This window comes from Cebus imitator, unplaced genomic scaffold (genome assembly GCF_001604975.1).
Source record: "Cebus imitator isolate Cc_AM_T3 unplaced genomic scaffold, Cebus_imitator-1.0 Scaffold512, whole genome shotgun sequence".
Taxonomy (NCBI): Eukaryota; Metazoa; Chordata; class Mammalia; order Primates; family Cebidae; genus Cebus; species Cebus imitator.
This window is the reverse complement of record NW_016107827.1, coordinates 1313732-1329259: the sequence shown is the minus strand read 5'-3', so window position 1 is coordinate 1329259 and position 15528 is coordinate 1313732. Positions and strand designations below refer to the sequence as shown.

Here is a 15528-nt window from a genome sequence, read left to right as displayed (position 1 = left end):
CAAAAAAAAAAAAAAAAAAAAAAGAATGAGCTCCAGATCAGAGGTTCATGCAGTGGGGGCCACTTTGGGGATGCCTGGGGAGGAGGCTCCTCAGAGAAGAGCAAGGGGCCCTCAGTGGTCTAGGGTCTGGGCCCCAGCATGTGTGAGAGAGTGACCTCCTCCCAGGGACACAGGCTGGACCTGGCTGAAATTCAGTTTCTGATTGACACAGTTTCTATGGTGCTCCTTTCCCCATTTCCCCCTAAAATTATTCCTTTTGGGATATTTTGTTTAGATGCCTTGTTTTTGACCCTTGGGACCCCCTTTACAGATGCCCAGAATTATGTGACTGCTGGTTCCTGTAGGTGTCCTGACCATCAGGTAAAGATCTTCCAGGGACAAGCCTGTCTTCCTTCTCAGCCTACCTAGTACATATCATAGCATGGCCTAGAATAATTGCCAGTGAAGATTTATTGAATGAATCTTAGAGGACATGAGCCTGAAACCTTCTGTGCTTCTGAGTAGAAAATGTCCCTTTTTACCTTCAAGGCTGGTTTCCAGAGAGAAGTAATTAAAATCCTACCTGTATTGTCCTTTCTTTTCTGGTAAGAGCGAACATTTGTGCAACATTAATGGAGAGTATGTCTGCAATCTCTATCAAACTCCCACCTGCACCTCCACTGTGACTTAATGATCTTACACTAGATCATCAGGTATGCACACGTGTGCAAAGACTGAGGGCCAAGTGTGCTCTCTGCCTCATTACTTGTGACAGGATGAAACAGCAACCAAGCAGAAGGCAACTCAGGCTCATTAATAAGAGAAGTGGTGAGATAGATTATAATGCACACACAAACGGAATATTGAGAAATTATAAACGATTGCATTTCTGTTCACTTCATGTTGTGTAGACATGCATAAGAACCACTGCTGAGTGGGACATGCGTGAGGACCAATGATGAGTGGGACACGCGTGAGGACCAATGCTGAGTGGGACGCGCGTGAGAATCATTGCTAGGTGGTCCTTACCAGGTGCTGAGCATGCACACGGTGTGACACAGAGGACGTGAAAAAGCACAGGCACATATGGGATCATATGCTGTAAATACACACATGCCCACAAGCTATCATAAATGCATTAAACACACATGGTCACACACTATCTTATGATATACATACATGTGCCCACACACCCACACACACCACCTTATATGCCATATACACATGTACCCACACACTACCATATGTGCCATATACACGTGCCCACACGCTATCATATATGCCATATACACGTGCCCACACGCTATCATATATACCATATACACGTGCCCACACACTGTTATATGCTATGTACACACATGCCCACATACTACCCTATATGCTGTATACACATCTGCCCACACACTATCATAAATGCCATATATATGTGTGCTCAGATAATTTCCAGTGGGATTCACAGGACATTCACACTGTTACCCCAGGGAATAGGACAAAAGAAACAGACTTTCATGTTTTATTTTATACTATTCTGTTTGACATTTTAAATAGCACTTAGTTTCATAAGAAATGTAAAAACGTTTTCTAAAACTTACCTGTATGGGGAAACATGGGTTTTGGTTCTCACAGGTCACCTGGCAGTCAGCCCCTCCTGCGAAGGCAGCCTTGCTGGTGCTCTGCGGTGTGAACGCGATGTCATGGTCGATATATTGTCCCCATGCTATCAGGAGGTCGGAATAGTGGTCATCGTCTGTGACAACCTCGTTTGAAACTTGAATGACCTGTCGTGTCACCTCCCGGACCTGCATGGGAAGAGGCCATGGGTCAGGACCTAGGAGGGCCCTACTGTAGCAGAAAGATGACCCTTTGGGATCACGTGCTTCCTGGTGTGGTTCTTGTCCACAGAACTGCAGGTGCTCCTAGGAGAGCTGTACTCTGGAGTTAGGGCAGGTGGGGCATGAACTTTGAATACAGACACCCTGGGCTCGAATCCCTGCCCTGATTTGTGGTGGCTTGAGGGCCTGGCATTGACTTCCCTCAGTCCTCATTTCCTCATCTGTAAATTAATACGGAAAGGTTGAGCTTTCAGGGTTGTTGTGGGATTAAGTGAAGAGTCATTTACGAAACAGCCAGGCTTCGGGATGGTTGACTCCATGCTGCAGAGGGCAGAGCCTCCAGCCACAGGCCCTGAAACCTGAGGGAGTTTGCCTGGTTGGATTTCCACATGGGGCAGGAGCTGGGACCCCCTTTCCCTTCTCCACCCACACATCTGTTGCTGTTATGTTTGAGGCCATTCTGCCAGGGCATCTGGAGAGCAGACAGCTGGCTTCCCCATCTCACAGGTTAGGTCCAGATGGAGAGGAATCTGTTCTGGATGGATCTTACCCTGAGCCTCTCCTATCTGATGTGGATGATTTCCATGATGAGATTTGGATTGGGTTTTGGACCTAGAGTTGGTGCTATAATGGGATGGGATTTGGGGGAGTCTTGGGATGACATGAGCTTGTTATGCTTGTGGACTAGGTGTGAATCTTGGAGGGTCAGTGGGTCAGAAAAATGCCTTCCACCACCCACTCGCTAATCCTTGGAGCCTGCAGATGCAATTACATTAAGGGCCTTGAGACGAGGAGATTGTCCTGGGTCTCCATGAGTGTCCAATCTAGTCACGTGGGTCCTTAAAGTTGGAGGCCCTCTCCTGACACAGAGACAGACAACGTTGCTGGCTTTGAAGGGGGGGCCATGAGCCAGGGGCTGTGGGCAGTTCCAGAAGCTGGAAATCTCCAGGAAAGGGATTCTCCCCTGAAGGCCCCAGAAGGAACCAGCCTTGTGACGCCTTGATTTGGGCCCAGCGAGACATCAGACACTGACCACGAAACTGGAAGAGGATGTTAGGTTGGTTTCTGCCACTAAAGTTGGAGTAATTTGTCACAGCTCAGTAGGAAACGAACACAATTTATATTTAAGGACTTGAACTCTGATTTTTCTCAGTAGTGAAATAATTCTTAGCAAACATGGGTTTATAGAATCACAGTCTTATAATACTGAGAGTTCAGAAGCTTCAGGGATTGGACTGCTCTACTGTTGAGCCTGGGGTGGGTAAGACAGTCTTATCCCATTTTAGGGATTGTCCAACTGAGGCCAAGAAGGCAAGTTACTCACAGAGAGTCCTTGCGAGCAGAGCGTGAGCCCAGTGAACCCAATCGCCCCGGCCCTGCTGCTGGGAGCACCAAGCTGCCCTCAGCGACTCAGCCTCCAGCTCTTTCCAGGGCTGCTCACAGCTTCTGGGAACACTGAGTCCTATTCCTATGCTGGCTTTCATAGGAGAACTCTGCGCTGGTGTGTCTGTCCACGGTTGGTCTGAGTCAGACCTGAGTCCTACCACCTGCATTCTTTGGGCTGAACAGAACATCCACTGCAGTATTTCTGGATAATCTCATCACTGAACATGCACAAGAGCAACCAGACTGAACTGAATAGTTAAACTGCAAGCAAAATGACCCATTTGCTGACCAAAGAGACCAGTCGATTCTACTAGGCTATGACTATTCAGCAAATAAATTCACCTCTGGGAGCAAAGTGATTATCTTTACATAAATGAGTGTATTGATGAACTAATAATCATCTTTGGGTGTACCTAGGCCACGTGATGAATAAAGGCACTTACCTGAAAGCACTGAAGTGATTTTCAGGAGACAAATGCGAGGGTTGAGAAAACCTAATTTAAATCTGCAGGGCTCCACTCACTAAGAGATTTTAGTCTGCCTGAGCCTTGGCTCCTAAGCCACAGGGCAGAGACAGCGATAGCTACATCACAGGGAGGCTGGGGGGATCTGAAGGAACTGCACGTGACACCCAGCACGAGCAAGAGCCCAGTAAGAGGCTACTGCCCTCCCTCAGCATCACAGAGCCCAGTCTTAGTCCAGGGTAGCAGCATCCGAGTACCCACCGGGGGCAAGGGGAACCCGTTGTGTAAGAAGCCAGCATTCCAGCCTCGGGGCTGACTGAAGCCATCCTCGTAGACTGGAGGGAGCCATCGAGCCAGGGCTGTGTTGGAGGCTCCCCATCTGGGGTGGTCTCTGCAGAGACAAACACATGGATGTGTTTGAGACGGGGGAGCAGAACACAGAAGCAGTGAGTCCCAGATACAAGGTGCCATTCTCAGGGAGAGTAAGTGGGGTCTCTCAGGAGGCCCAAGGGGCACAGCTCCCCAGAAGACCCGAAAGGCTTCCTGGAGGCCCAGGTCATGGCTGGCTTCAAGGGAGCTCATCCCAGAGCCTCGCTTCCCACAGGCACCCACTCCTGGGCTGGGCACATGCTGCCTGGAGTGGCTGCCTGCAGGGTGCCTTCCCACTCCCTTTCAGGAAAGTTTCTCCTACTGTTTTCCCAAGGAGGGTCTCCCACCCTTCTAGAATGTACCAGGGGCAGTTCTCTGGAGGACAGAAGCTTCTGGTACTCCAAACAAAGAGGTCATTTGAAATCCTGTGGCATCAAATATCCTTTAATCAAAGCACCATGAAGCCACCAGGTATCCCGCCTGTGCTGGCCCTGTGCAAGCGTCCAGACGAACTTGCCGGAACTGAGGAATCGCTGGAGTTTTCTGACTTCAGAAGCGAGATGGTTGTCAAAGGAATCATTAATACATGAATTTGAAATAAAAATAAAATAAGTAAAATAAGTTAAAAATAGAGAGAGGGAGAGAAAGCTGCAGTTGGCTGTTTGGTGTGGTGACGAGAATGGATTCGGCCAACGGGGTGGGTGGTGACGTTTCCCATGAGTAGGGTCACCTGCACTGTCGTCCTGGTGGTCAAAATATATTCTGGCAAAAATGTATTGGATACATTATAAGGTAAATGTGTGTTGAATATTTTGATTTCACACCTACTCACGAGTGTGCTGTGTTAAGCAAGGTTCCCCTCCGTGGGAGGGGTGCAGGCGCAATTGACAGTCACTTGATATGTCTTGGAGCATTCTATAGAAATTGAGAAAATAAAAGACTAAAGATTGGTAACTAATCCTTGTACAAATCAGGTATTTTCCAATATTTTGTTTAAAAATTTGGAGGACACTGTTATTGAATTTTTTGCCAATACATGAATAAAAATAATTTTAATGATAGCTCATTATCTGTTCATTTTCTTCGGTATCTCAGAAGGAGTTTTGAGGGCCAGATGGCATTCCTGTGAGAAAGCTTTTCCCAGCGACCAGTCACAGGTTTCTAGGCACCCTCCACCTGCAAAGGTAAGAGTCATCGCAGGGTTGCTGCCAAACTCTCTCATCTACAGCGGGTAGGGCAAGCGTGTAATTCCAAACCCGAGTGGAATGCTTTTGAGGAGACAGGAGCACTAGATATTGATAATTTTGCTAGGATAGAAGGCATAAAAAGGAAATGTCTCAGGTAACCAGGATGCACGGCCCCTTGGCCAACAGGTGACGGTCACAAAGTGATGAAGGAACTAACAAATTCCACCCATCTCATCAACAAACTAATTCCAATGAATATTTATCTCTATGCATAAAAATTATCAACATTTGCCATATATCCATGCTGATTAAATAGCGTTCCAACAACGTGTAAAAAATAACTCAATCTTGAAGAAAACGATGAACACTGAGACCATTGTGCTCACTGAAGAGTCTAAATATGAAATTTAAATTCATAACAGATATAAAAACGTAACATACAAAATAACAAATTCAAATATATACATGCATGATAAGACTATATGAATGTGAATATGTAAACGAATGTACCAAATATATAACATGAACACAAATATCTGTAGAGCATAGTAAAGAAATATGTGAAAAATATTAAAAATAAAGGACTTTCAAGGATAAAATATTTTAAATTTGGAAGAAAATGGCTCAATTTACAAGGCATAAATTATTCTGGATTTGGAAGAAAATATGAGGGGATTAGAATATAAAAAATCAATTCAAAGAGCAAAAAAAAAAAGGATTTTTTGTTGTAATACAGCAGGCTCCTTTGTTATAGTTTGGTTTGGTCTAACATGGTCAGAATATAAGTATTCAAAACTTAGTTGTTTTGTCTCTAAATTACCATCACCTTTATGCTTATAACATAACAGTCATTCGTATTAAAATGACTGATTTTTTTGGAATGCCCTTGCTGAGATGAGAGGTCAATTCAGATGATCAGGGGACTGAGAGTTTTATTTTTGGTTTACAACACAAACAAACACACAGACACAGACACACACACACACACAGACACACGCACCTTGGTTGCCACCTCATATGTTGCACAAAACATTAAATGAGATGGATCACAGACATAAATGTGACATGCAAACAGTAATGTTTTCCAGAGAAAACACAAGAAAAATATCTTCACATCCTTCAGAGAAAGCAAGATTCTTAAACACAACAAAAGAAGTTTTCTTGACGTGAAATAAGCAATTGATAAATGGGACTTCATTAAAAATATAAACAACTTTTCTTTAAAAGACAGCACAGAGAGTGAAAAGGCCAATCTCAGCTGGGAGAAGATATTTGTAAAATATATTTCTCACTAAAGACGTATTTAGAAAATATGAGCATCTATAAATCAAAAAGGGCCCATTAAAAAATGGAAAAAATATTTCAGCTGGCACATCCCCAAAAGGGTCTCCAAATGGCCAATGAATGTATTTTAAAAGTAATCAGGATAATTAGTCATCAGGAAAATGTAAAGTTAAACCACAGGAAATGCCACCTTCCCCTCTTAAATGAAAGGGCTCACAGTGACAGGGATTGGTGAGGGCTGTGGGGCTCTTACCCTTTGCTCCTGGGAATGTGGATTGGAGCAGCCACTGGCAGCACTGACCAGTGCTCAGCAGAGAGGCGCCCATGCCTCCCCTGTCTACCTCAGCAAGCCAGGAGCAACTAACGTCCACGGTGAGTGGAGGTGGAGAAGCCAGGCCCAGTAATTACTATCTAACTTCCTTCCTAGAAAAGCCAGCTCAGGAAACACCAGCTATGGTGATGAAGATCAAAACAGTGGTCACCTCTGGGGAGGCCTCAAAATCTGGGAGGGGCCAGAAGGCAGCCTCTGGGGTGTAAAGTCCTCCATCCGCATCTGGGGGTGCAGGCCCTTGGGAGACTCGGCTACCTGTGCCTCCAGATTCGCCCCCGGCCCTGAGTAAGCTGTACCCCAATTGAACAGTAGGAATCCACCCACAGCCACTATGGCGGCGATGGGTTCTATCCACTGCGCCACTTTTGTGAGACATAGTACTTTACCGCAGTAGTTCCTCAGATCAAAACTCAATTTTTGTTTGTTTGTTTGTTTTAGAGATGAGGTCTTGCCTTGTTGCCCAGGTTGGTCTTGAGTTCCTGGGCTCAAGTGATCCCCCAACTTCAGCCTCCCAAAGTGCTGGGATTACAGGCATGAGCCACCATGCCCAGCAGGAAATAATGCAATTTTTCAAAGATAAATTACACCTCGTCAAGGATCAAGACTCACAGAATCTTTGAAGAAAAGGGCTTCAAAGGTGGACATTATTTACATAAACAGTTGCTGACTTTGAAGCATTATTGCTCCCAAGTATTTCTGCTGCCATGATTTCACTTCAGCCTCATGACAGCTCTGTGAACAAGCATCACTATCTTTGCCATTTTCCAGATGCAGAGAATTGGAGAATCAAAGACATGAACTCTAAGCGGCTTATAACTGGCAGAGTGGTGGCTGGAATTTCGTGTTCTATTTCAGAATAGGATGGCTTTTCCATTATGCACGGGAATGTGAGCACTTTCTCAAGAACACACAGAGAAGTTTTATCACATACATCACATATACATAATCAGTATCACATATATCAACATAAAGCTGAAGGCAAATTCTACATAAAGAATCTAGGTGAATTAATAATATTTATCATATAAATATTATACTATCACATATATTTGTATTTATGCATAATCATCTGTAATACACTGTCTAACATTGCATGTGATAAGACAGTCCACTGCTTTAAGAGTACAGAGCAAACAGTGGCTTGTGGCACCTTTGTTTTCTAGATACTGTGTCACACAGATCTCTACAATGACCCCACTGCCTCTGGAGGCCTGGCCACGAGTGATTCCACCCTGACTGCAGCTGTTTCCAGCAGCTGAGAGGCTTCAGTCCTTCAGTAGCCCTCCCCTACTTCATCTGTATTAGTCTGTTGTCATACTGCTGATAAAGATGAACCCAAGACTGGGAAGAAAAGAGGTTTAATGGACTTATGGTTCCATGTGGCTGGGGAGGCCTCACAGTCATGGTGGAAGGCAAGGAGGAGCAGGTCACATCTTACATGGATGGCAGAGGGCAGGAAGAGAGCTTGCGCAGGGGAACTCCCCCGTATAAAACTGTCAGATCTCCTGAGACTCACCATCATGAGACAGCACAGGAAAGACCCGCCCCCATGATTCATTTACCTCCCACCAGGTCCCTCCCACAAACCCACAGGAATTCAAATGAGATTTGGGTGGGGACACAGCTGGCTATATCAGCATCCCACCCTGGAGCACTTGATTTTTAAAATAGAATTTATCTTATCTCTAGGCTGACGCCAAGCACACACTGAAACCCAAATTTCTGCAGGATATTCTCAGGCCCTGGGGATTCTGTTCTCCGCCGACGCTGGCTGGATGCTTCTCGCAAGGGGAACCTGCGAGCGACATGAGCCCTGCCCAGGTCCACCTGGTCTTCCACAAAAACACACAGGCGGGGAACAGCGGCCTCAGGTGGCTGGGAGTGCAGGAGAGGCAAGATCCTGGATCTGAGGCCAGGATGATGAAGAGGTTTCCCCAGGTTGGTAACAGAAACAGAAAGAAGCTGGAAATCCTTTAAATGATACCAGCAAAACACCTTCATCCCAAACGCACAACTATCAACAGCATTCCTTTGCATATAAAGCTTTGGCTTTATACTCAGAGAGTCAAAAAAATTTTAAAGGACAAGTTTGCTATGTATGCACATGCACTCATGTGTTAAAAAATAGGGGCTTATACAAAGACCTGATAATTTCCTTTAGGACAAAGTGAAAAGAAAAAAAGACTCAAAATTTATAAGAAGCCTGCTCCATTCCCTGTCAACAAGGTGCCTCCTGCAGCACTCACCACGTTATACAAACAAGAAGGAGCCTGCCCCATTTTCTTCCAACACTGTAGCTCCTGCAGCACTGACCACATTAAACAAACAAAAAATCCCGGTGAAATGGAGAAAAAAAATCATTTTTCCCACTACTTATTGAGTAATTTATGTGATATGTCTTAGGCAATTAGGAAAATACCAACAAAGGAAAAACCAACCTTAGAAACCCATCATCCATTTATGACATGTGTAAATTACACCGTAAAGCAAGAAAACCAGTAGAGATGAATGAGTTTTAAAAATCCACCATTTATACATTTAGAATTTCAAAAGTTAATTCCAAGTAACATTTGTCTTAAAGATGCCATTGCAGCCAACACCCAAGGTCGCTTGCAAATACAGCACAGTGGTGGCAGTGGCCGGGGCCGGACCAGAAATGACCTTTAGGAAGGAACAAGAGAGCAGGGAAAGAAAACATTGTGCAGCCAAGTTAGATCAAAAAGAAAGACAGTAACAAAACAAAATCCAAACGCAGTAAGAAAGAAACGTGTGAAATTTTAGACAATAAAAGGGAAACACAAAATCGTGGAAATGATTAATATGAGATTTAATTACTCAAAACCTTTTGAGGAATGTTGACCATTGATGAGCCTCACACATAAAAATCCTAACTCACTGCAGATGACCAACGTGCCCTTCACAATTGGAAGAAAAATGCATCATCTGACCCAGCAATGATACAGAAGCAAAGCTTTGTCACCAGAATTAAGCAAAAGGAATATACATTCTCTAAGTTAAAAACAATGTGTCAGAAACAATTGTCTTAATTCTTTAATCCCATATGTGAAAAACCAAAGCAAACCTAAACAAAGCAAATGGGAAACATGTTGACTGGAAGTTGCAACAGCGATTCTAAAATGTATTCGGATTTTTAGGATCACGTAAAGAAGCCCATGTAGTCATATGTCCTATAAGACACACACCATCAGGACAGCTCTGTGGTGATGTGCTGAGAATATTGCCTAGGGACCTCCTGCATGGAGTGTGAAGCTGAAAATTTCCCCCAAGGTAGCCGGCACACTAGTCAAGAAACGATAAACACAACCAAACCCAGGCCAGAGAGCTGCTGCCATGCAAGGGCACGGTCACAGTCTCTCCGGGTGCCCGGAGAGGCCAGAGCACCTCTCCTGGGGCAGGAAGGGTCCTAGTGAGTCCGCACCAGCCCAGGCAAGGATGGGAAGGTGTGGGTGGGCACTCAGGGGCTGGTCACCGAGAGGGACGCTGAAGAAGCTTAGGAAGCCACTGGAGGGGAAGTTAGCAATTTAGTGAGCATGGGGGAAGTTCTGGGAACTCAGGGCTGATGAAGGCAAAAGATAGGACCGGGGGAGGCAGAGAGGCACACACACCTTTGGGGTGGTTCTTGGGCACAGGTGCAGAAGAGGGGGCATTCTTCAAGGCAGGGGCCATCCAGAGGCTAAGGCAAGGGACCACCACCCAGATGTGTGGCAAGGAACTCACGGTGGGGTATCAGAGGGTCTCCATGTCTGCTGATTACTCGGCAACATGGTGAGGTAGAGGGGGAGTCTCTGGGCAGAGGCAGCAGTGACCGGGGTCTGATGACCGGGAGGCTCTGTCTTACCAGTGCCGGGAGAGGTTTTGTGGAACATGCAAAGAGGTCGGCTCCATGTGGCTAAAAGTCTGCTTGTCTGGGCCATTTTTATCTCAATTGGACATGTATAAATTTGAGCTTGGTCCTGGTGGGTTTTGGCACTAACAGGTCTCAGCATGCAAAGAAAAAATGAACCACCCAAGACTTGCCAATGCCATCTGCTGTGAGACTTGTTAACACTGTCTGCTGTTTAGAGGTGTTGAACACATTCAGGAAGTATGAAGACCCCCTGATTCTTAAGATAATCGTGCTTAGGAATGCAGAATTCAATGTTTTATATTTCTTTAATAAAATCACAAGTATGTGGAAGAGAAAAGCAAACAACACCCGAAACCCATTCAGAGAGCAGCCCCACGTCCACACCTTCACCACCACCATCCCAGGAGTCCCCAGCCTCAACATGCACCTGCAGGTTAGAGCCTGCTCTGCTCTGCTGAAGACCTTGCTCCTCCCGTGTAGTCCAAGCCATCGTCACTCTGGCCTCTGGCTCAACAATGCACCTACCTCATCCCCTCCTCCACCCTGCCCCTCCGGCCCCACCCCTCCTCCACCCAGCCCAGTCCCTCCCGCCCCACCCCTCCTCCACCCAGCCCAGTCCCTCCAGCCCCACCCCTCCTCCACCCAGCCCAGTCCCTCCGGCCCCACCCCTCCTCCACCGGGACGTGGTCTCTCCAGCCATGCATCCCACCAGACATCTCAGTGTCCTGTACTCCCAGGCATCACCTCCTTCTGTGCATCCTTTGTCTACACCTGTGTCTCCCACTGAGCTCTGAGGACAGGAGACGTGCCATCTCCAGCTCTGAGCCCACTTTCCCGGGTAAGCGCAGACCTCCCAGGCTTCGGGGCAGGAGGGGTGGACAGCAGGCTACTGTGTGGTCCGCGTTCAGCATGGGCTGCCTCTTACAGCTGGGGCTCCACGGTCCTAAGATCTGGTCCTTACATGTGGCCAGGTTATGCGTTCCTGCCTTGGGTCTACACACAAGCTCCTACAGCTCAGAGAATGGAAACAAACTGCCCTCTGACAGGTGGCGATTCCAGTTTTCAAATCCAGGGCCATCCAGTTACAAAGCTGCTGTTCTTAACCACCATCAAACACCCAGGACTCCGATTCCTGTCCATTGTACCAAGGCCCCTGCACTCTGTCTCAGGACACTGCCGGTCCAGGCCAGAGCTCTGCCCGGGTCCTGCTGATTCCTCTCTCAGGGGAGGGAGATGTCTCCCTTCTGACCTCAGCACACCCAGCAGCCAGGAGCGGGAGTCCCCTCGAGGAGCTCCTCCATGCTAAGCAACTTTGCTGTGTGCGTCGGTGAATGCCAAGCCCGCAGTCACCCTGGTGCCGCAAGATTCTCACAAAGCTTCTAGGTGATCCCAGGGTGCACTGCTTCCCCAGGCCCCACAGGAGCCACAACCCCAGCTGCTCTCCCCCACCCCTCTGTGTGCCAAAGGCAGTGTGTTTCAGCCCAAACATGTCCAGCTCTTTCCCACCTTTGCAAAGCCGTCTCCCCTACTCTGTGGGCCATTTGGGAAATCCCCACTCATCCTTTAAGATTTGCCTGACTCCCATAGCACCATCTTCAGAAAACCATTCTGAATCCCAGACTGAATCCCACGCCTCTGTGTGTAGCCAGAGCTCCTGTCTACCTGCTGCCACTGTGGACCCAAGGAGGTGGGCGGATCTGAACTCACTCCGGGTGCAGTGGGGACTGAGGGAGGGCGTAGAGAAGGAGGGTGCTGCGATGGTGTGGGTCTCGACAGGAAGCGTGAAGGAGGAAAGCAAGAGTTAAATCAGGAGAACCAGGGAGGGGACCACCGCAGGATGGCGGCTGGCTGATTATTTCAGCTTCGCCTTAGGTGGCAAGGAGTGGAGAGGACTCATTTTGGAGGTAAAAGGGACAGTCTTAGACATGCATTGGAGACAATGGGTATGGGAGTTACTGGAATCAAGGATGGTGCTTAAGCATGTATTAGGCGAACGGTGGTAGAATTTGTAGGTTTAGGAGGTTAAGTGAACGGCGGTGGCATTTATGGGTTTAGGAAGTTCAGAGTGCCCTATAAGCCTCTATGTGGATGGGCATTGTGGCCGGAATGACTGCTGCTCGGCACGCTGATGAGGCACCCCCAGGCCTGCAGCGGGCGGCGTCGGGGAGTCCCAGGGCAGGAATGGGGTGCTCAGGGCTGGGCGCTGATCCACCCGTGGAGGCAGAGGCTCCTTCATGATGGCATCTAGTCATGTTCAGAGCCAACGTTCACAGGAAGGTTAAGAAAATCACAATACCTGTTGTTGCAGGCTCCTGTGATGAGTCTGTATTTGTTGGCCAGGCAAGTGTTTGGGCATTTTGGTGGCAGCATGTACGGCAGGCATCCGGACACATTTGCGACAATGCTCAGCAGATCTTCTGATAAAGCATCTGTGAAAAACAGTAAACCATGAAGTCTGTGCTTGGAATCACAAATCCACCTAGCAAATATTCTACTGCAGTCTCAAAAACGGCTCCAGCACCTGAATTTTGGATTCATATGTAACTGGGGTCACTGTTTTTTTTTAAAAAAAAATCTGCTTTCTCCCTTTACATCAAGTGCTCACTCATTTAATTCCCTTGAGCTTCCTTATTGCTAGAAACATGGGGTTTTTTAATTTTTATTTTGCTCTGTGATCTTTCAGAAAAGCAATCTAAGAGCTCTCAGTCCCCAGGGGCATAAGCCAGCTACCATCATCCCTCACTGAGCACGTCTCCCGAGCTCACTCATCACAATTGCACAGTCAGGCACATGTGCCTAGTAATGGCCCCAGTGCTTTAGAAGAGAGCAAAGAGTAGAATTTATCCCATACCCCAAGGTAGAAAAACCTTGTCTTGATGAAGATGGTGCACCTATCTATCAAATCTTTCATTTCTCCTTTGTATTGATTTTTGGTTCCCTTGTAAATCTTTCCAGATGAGATGAGAGCCCAGAAAAAAATTTCCTGTTTTGTTTGTTTGTTTGGTCAGCTCTGTCACTGTAATTTATACGTTATTCAAATGAAAGTGAGAGTGGCTTTGTTGTCCATTAACAGAGGTGATCATCGATTACTTCTCCGAGATGCTTTATGTAAATCTTTGATGACAATGCCACAAAACTTTGATTAACCAGATACCAGTGACATTGAGATATTCAACAGAAAAAAATGCCAGGAAGGAATGCATTACATTTGCAGATATGAGAGAAACAAGCTAGTCTTTCAGTCATGAATGCTCACTAGCAATGCAATGCGAAGGGCTCTGTGGGGACAGTTAGGCAAACCCTGGGGCTGCAGTGAGCATTCAGTTAGGGGAGGATCAGCCTTCCTCGAAAAGCCAAGCACAGGTTCTTCGCGACAGGGAAGTCCTTGAGCAGGTGCATGCAGACAACAAATCTTGTGCAATAGAAAAGAATCACCAGGTCACAGTCACGTAATCAGACTAACATGAAGGAATAGTCTAGAAGGAGAGGCACTGCCATTTCATGGAGTCATTGCTTGGTGATGAAGTAACGGGGAGCATTTTTACGTTCCTTGCATTCTAAATTTTCTAGATTGGCTATGCTTACAACGAAATCATTTTACAACATTCTAAATTATGGAGTCCTTAAGTTCTCCATGATAGCCTGCTCCCCTAAACATCTGTCTCTACAGACCCAGCAACGGGCAAGTGTCTCTAAAACGGGGACAGGAATGACCCACATCTTCTGACGCCAGGAGCTGCCATTTCCATAGGGGGCCTGGCGGGACCCGTGACAGGACTGTGGACCAAAAGTTCTTGAAAGCATCACTCAGCCACATGTTTGAAAGAAAAGGCATTTCAAATGAATCTAAGGTTGCCATTAAATTAATTAAACTTCACTGTTAAGTTTAGGATTTGAGAATTCTGGTTAGTACTGGTTTAGCCAAGTTTGTCTTATTCTAAAAGCTAAGCACACCAGCACTGAATTGATTTATAGCTAGTTAGAAGGAGGAACTCAGAGGCCAAGTAGCTCATGACACTGCACAGAAAATAATCTTGATTAATTAATTAAAAAGACATTTCGCTTCCTTGCTCCCCATCACAGGAACCACAAATATGCCTTTTGACTGCCTGTGTTACCAGCTCAGTATCTTATGCCCATAGAATGCTTTCTAAACAGATAAGGAAATGCTGACATTTGCTTCTGGCTTATGCGCTGGCCTTCTGATAGCCATCAGAGTGAGCAGAGCTACTGTCCTCACCTTAGAGATGAGTAGATTGGCTCTCCAAGGTCCTGGGGAGCTCCGCTAAGGCAACAGCAACTCAGTGGGAAGATGGGGCTTCCCACAACACGCTGCCTCACACGGCAGGTCCTCTCGTCGAAGAGGGTTTATGAAGGAGCTTGCCAAGTTTTAACTAGGAGGAAGGCTATGGGAGTATTCCTAAATTATTTTCTACCATAAATGGATGTTTAGCTTATTGAGCTAATTTTCAAATTTGATTTGAATAGGAGAGAAATAGCTATTTTTCAGAATAACAAAAATAAGATATGGAGACTGTTTGGTAAGCATTTTTAAAAATTCCAGGTTTTGTGCTTTGAAAAAGCTGGAGTCCCAGCCTGCTTGGCCTCAGGTGAAAAACACGCTCTGAACAAGCAAGCCCTGGACAAAGTCACGGTGTCCTCCCTCAGGAGTGCCCTTCTAGTGTGGAGATGGGCATGCATTACCAGTGGAGTGCTGTGACTACTGAGTTTTAGGGAGAGATGCACGCATTACCAGGAGCACCCTTCTAGTGGGGAGATGGGCACACATTAGCAGTGGGGTACTGTGACTGCTGAGTTTTGGGGAGAG

At 46.5% G+C, this 15528-nt stretch overlaps 1 protein-coding gene across 1 annotated transcript in view; it reads right to left on the bottom strand.

Moving 5' to 3' along the window:
• Positions 1-15528, bottom strand: part of TPO (thyroid peroxidase) — an 85082-nt gene that overhangs the window by 55604 nt on the left and 13950 nt on the right. The window contains exons 5-7 of the mRNA XM_037733295.1: positions 12997-13129; positions 3923-4052; positions 1572-1778 (exon numbers count right to left, since the gene is read on the bottom strand). Of these exons, the coding sequence (XP_037589223.1) occupies positions 1572-1778; positions 3923-4052; positions 12997-13129 (470 nt within the window). The remainder of the gene's footprint in view (positions 1-1571; positions 1779-3922; positions 4053-12996; positions 13130-15528) is intronic.